Source organism: Magnolia sinica, chromosome 10 (genome assembly GCF_029962835.1).
Source record: "Magnolia sinica isolate HGM2019 chromosome 10, MsV1, whole genome shotgun sequence".
Taxonomy (NCBI): Eukaryota; Viridiplantae; Streptophyta; class Magnoliopsida; order Magnoliales; family Magnoliaceae; genus Magnolia; species Magnolia sinica.
The window spans coordinates 64,698,759-64,703,990 of NC_080582.1; the positions used below are offsets into that span (position 1 = coordinate 64,698,759).

A 5,232-nucleotide genomic window follows, 5' to 3' on the forward strand; every position below is an offset into this window, starting at 1 on the left:
ACAACATTTAACCTTTTTTGGACAATCTAATCAGTTCAAATTGAAGAGCAAATAACTTCAGATGTTTAAATCAAATTTCACTGAAATTGTTGATCAATCTTTGTATGCCCAATATCTTTTCTCATATGTAGCCTGATTGAGGCGAGTAACTAGTCAAATTGAAGATATTGATCAGTAAAATAGAATGAATGGACCAGACATGTAAAATGGGCCAAATATTTTGGTCAAAATTGTGACCCAACTTACTGACCTCATGAGAACCTAAGAATTGATGTTAGTAAGTTTTGTGGGCCCCATCATGATGTGTGTCGAACATCAATACCATGGCTTTGATGTGTCCCATTTAGGTTATGAGATATCTCAAAAATCATCTGTATACGAAACTCAATTGGGCCATACCATCTAAAACTATGTGAAGATATCTTAAAAAATATAAAAGCACTTGGTGGAGCCCACATGAGTTTTGGATGCGGCTGAAAATTGGTTTGACCCCTCATCCAAGTGGGACGCACATAATGAGTGGGTTGGATATGTGAATCACATTTAGGCAGATCCAATATGTGATTATAAATGTTTTAAGGAAACCCCTCTCCATTTATTATGTGGTGTGGCCCACCCAAGTCATGGATTGACTTTATTTTTAAGCTCTTGGCCCACCTAAGTCATGGATTGACTTTCTCCATTCCGTTCAACACTTTTCTCGGATCATTTTAAGATATTAACCAAAAAATGGGGTGGGTCCAAAGCTTAAGTGGACTATAAAGTAGGGAATGAACGTCCACCATTAAAAATAACATTTATAGAAGTTTTAGATCAAGCTGATGTTTGTGTTTTCTCTTCATTTATATCTTTTTGATATTATGAACATGTTGGATGTCAAATGAACATTATTGTGGGCCCAAGGAAGGTATCAACGGTGGAAATCATTATTTCGCATTGTTTCGCATGGCATGGTACACTTGAGTTTTGGATTTACCAAAAATTTGGGATGAACCCACACCGTTCATCCATTTTTTGAGATAATTTTAGAGAATTATCTAAGAAATGAATCATATCCAAAGATTAAATGGACCACCCCACAAATAAGGGGAACAGATTGACTACTCCCCCTGACACCATCCAATGGCTGGTGTTTGGTGCTCTGTGAGCCCTACCATGATGTATGTGTTTAATCCATGTCGTCTATCTAGTTTTAAAGATCATCTTACGGTATGAGACCAAGAATGAGATATATCCAAATCTTACGTGGAACACATTCCAAGAAACAGTGTTGAATGAGCGTCAACCATTAAAAAACATTTTGGGGCCATAAAAGTTTTGGATCAAATTGATTTTTGTTTTTCTCCTTCATCTAGCCTTGTATGACCTAATCAACATATTGGATGTCAAATAAACAGTACAGTGGGCCTTAGGAGGATTTTAATGATGGATATATAATAATTTTACAATTATATATATATATATATATATAGGAAAAGGTTCCATACGGTCGAGCTCATGGATGGGAGCAGGTTCTATATGGTCGAGATCATGGGAACTTCTCATATGGTCGAGCTCTGTGGGTCCCACCGTGATGGGTGTCGAACATTTACCCAATCAGTCAGATGCACCATTCCATGGTGGGCCTGGCGCTTAAAAATCAAGTCAATCCATGACTTTTTTGGGACACACCACATACAAAAGTTGAGAGGGGTTACCCTCCATTAAAATATTCATAATCATTTGTTGGGACCACCGAGATGTGGTTCACAAATCCAGCCCATCCATTATGTGTGTCCCACTTGGATGAGGAGTCAAACCAAGTTTCATATACATCAAAATTTCAGGTGGGCCCCACTAAGTGATTTTATATGTTTTAGGCATTTCTTCACATGATTTTAGATGGTATGGCCCACCTAAGTTCTGTATATGGCTGATTTTTGGGATATCCCATAATTTAAAGGGGTCCCATCAAATGCACGGTGTTAATGGTCGACACACATCACAGTGGGGCCCACACAGCTCGACCTCGTGGGAAGTTCCCATGAGCTCGACCGTACAGAACCTTTTCCCTATATACCTGACCCCACCCGACCCCACCCAACCCTAGCCCCCTTTCCCTTTCTTCTCTTTCTCTACCCGCCGCACGCCCGCCTGACGCCCAACCACCAGAAATCCCTCCTCTCTCTCTCTCTGTCTGTCTCTCTCGCACCCTCTCTCTCTCTATCTCTCTCTTCCTCTCTCTCTGATCTCTCCACCTTACCGTTGCCGCACGCCCTCTCTCTGTCTCTGAAGCTCGGTGAGGTATCTCTCTCTCTCTCTCAATCTCAATACTGATTTAGGGATTTGGGGATTTAGCAATCTGTGGATTTGGGGATTTAGCAAATAGGGATTTGGGGATTTAGCAATAGGGATCCACCCATCTCAGTGGATCTGGCAATCCACCGAAGTCATGCCTAAGATTTCTCACAAACAAACATCACGGTGGGCCCCACCTACCTTCCAAGAGCAGGAAGGGTCGCAGGCAGTCCACGTCGCTTGTAAAGGAACCGAACTCTCTCTCATTCTCTAATAAATACTGGAAAACCCATCTCTTATCTTCAGTCAGCTCTCTCTCTTTCTCTCTCATTTTCCTCCGTTTCTCTTCCCAGCTATTTCTTGGAAGATCTTTCAATGGCAACAAACCAGATCAAAATGGAGCAAAACCCACCTTAGAAAACTCATAAAACACTTGTTTTGATCCAAATCTCTCTTAGATTTCTGGCTTTTGTAGCTGCGGCTGATGTCGCATTGGTCATGGCCATGAACAAGGAAACTGCCACTGTTTTTGGCATTACAGTAGATGCCAAATACAGCTATTCTCCTGCCTTCAAGTACTTGAATATATATATATATATAGATATATATTTAAATGCACACCCATCTAATTTTAGAGATATTTCCTCTAAATTTAGCGAATTTTAATGCATTTTTATCTCAGGTTCTTTGTGGTCGGAAATGCTGTTGTAAGTGCCTATGTTCTGCTTTCTATCCCTTTTGTTCTCATCCTTTGCTCCAAAACCTCAAGTCCAAGCAGCTATTTCTTCCTATTTTTGTTTGATCAGGTGAGTGTTTTTTCATCCATTTCATTGAAATTGGATTTTATCTTCTTGTTTATGTTGTTTTCTGAGAAAATTCTTCAAAAGCTTCGGATTTCTTCTCAAATGGGCTCCTTCTGTTTCCTTTAACTGTTGTGAAATTTTGAATATCCATGCCACTATTCACACCCACTTCATTGATAGATACACCCTTTCTATCTACTTTTGGTAATACAGTGGTAAAAAGGTGTGAGAAAAAAGGTGTTTTGGTGAATTTACAAAGTGCATGTTTGTGTCTTTCAAATCCAACAATGCATGTTTATGAATTAAAAAAGTGCATGTTTGTGTCTTTGAAATGGGTATTTTCAGTGTTTTATTAGAAAAGAATGAGCTCCTTTGTACTAACATGAGTATTGTTTCATCATTTCTGAAAACTCTTCAAAAAGTAGAGCTAAACTCATCCTCATAAAACCAGGTTTAATGCAATCGAACCTTTAAGGATCGTTTTAGTTTCTATTGGAGAAGTTTCGGCCATATGGAGAATGAAGAAGTTCCAGCCATATGGAACCATTAATCATGTAAACAGTATCATAATTAGTTGTGTTTTCCCTTCATTCATGTCTGTGTGAGCTTATGAATGGATCTAAGCTGATAGTTGTGTTTTCCCCTCATTCATGTCTGTGTGAGCTTATGAACAAGTTAGATAAGAGATGACATTAGCACACAAAAATATTAAAACAAGTTCTAGCCATATGGAACCATTAATCATGCATTATGATACATTTCAAGTGATTTCTTCTTCTTCTTTGAATTTTGTATTCTAAGTTGTAATTTTTTATTTTATAGATGTTGAATTCCGGTAGAATGGGGATTGTTTCTTGTGTGGATGGCATGATGAATAGTCTGGAAGATTGGATCTCATTTGTTGGTCAATAGCTGTATAGATGGAATATTCCATTGTAGGGACTGCCTAATGAATAGTCTGGAAGATTAGTTCTCATCCACAAAAAAATAGATGCCTAGCTTGTTTTTAAATGTATTAGCTCAAAATTGGTGTAACAGACCCGGATGTGTGTCAGAGCTATCCGGATGTTGAGCGGGGGTCCCTGAAAGGTGGGAACTATTGTTATGACCATGATGAAGCTGTCCATTTCCTATAGACAGCATTGGAGTGGCCTGACCATTTGGACATGCCGTGTTTATGTATTAGCTCGAAATTGTTGAAGCAGACCCTAGTATAACCCTAAACCTAAACCTACACCTAAACCTATAACCTACACTTATAACCTACAACATTAACATAAACTTATAACCTACAACATTAACCTAAACCTATACTTATAACCTAAACCTATTCCCAAATCCCAAAACCTATAACCTAAACCTAAATCTTAACCTAAACCTAAACCCAAAACCAAAACCTAAACCTTAACTTATAACCTATAACCTAAACCTATAACCTATAACCTAAACTCAATTCCCTAAACCTTAACCTATAACCTAACCTAAACCTAAACCTATAACCTACACTTATAACCTAAACCTAAACCTAAACTTGTAACCTTAACCTAAACGTAAAACCTAAACCTAAACCTAAAACGTAAATGTATTCTCAAATCCCTAAACCTAAACCTAAACCTAAACCTATAACCTACAACATTAACATAAACTTATAACCTACAACATTAACCTAAACCTATACTTATAATCTAAACCTATTCTCAAATCTCAAAACCTATAACCTAAACCTAAACCTTAACTTAAACCTAAACCTATAACCTAAACCTAAACCTTAACCTATAATCTAAACCACAACCTATAACCTAAACCTATAACCAATAACCTAAACTCAATTCCCTAAACCTTAACCTATAAACTAACCTAAACTTAAACCTATAACCTACACTTATAACCTAAACCTATAACCTAAACCTAAACCTAAAACCTAAACCTAAAACTAAAACCTAAATGTATTCTTAAATCCCTAAACCTAAACCTACACCTAATCCTAATCTCAACTCCCTAACCTAAACCTAAACCTAAACTTGAAAACCCAAATCTAAACCCGATCCCGAACCCGAACCCAATTTCCTAAACCTAAAACTTAACCTATTCTCAATTCCCTAAAGCTGTAACCTATAACCTATAACCTAAACCTATAACCTTAACCTAAACC

General features: G+C 37.7%; 1 protein-coding gene across 1 annotated transcript; it reads left to right on the forward strand.

Moving 5' to 3' along the window:
• The first annotated feature begins 2,775 nt into the window (after positions 1 to 2,775).
• On the forward strand, positions 2,776 to 3,992 carry LOC131217566 (CASP-like protein 1F1). Its single transcript, XM_058212502.1, has 3 exons — positions 2,776 to 2,852; positions 2,960 to 3,083; positions 3,903 to 3,992. The coding sequence occupies exons 1-3, from the start codon at positions 2,776 to 2,778 to the stop codon at positions 3,990 to 3,992; spliced, it is 291 nt and encodes a 96-aa protein (XP_058068485.1).
• Positions 3,993 to 5,232: the final 1,240 nt, after the last annotated feature.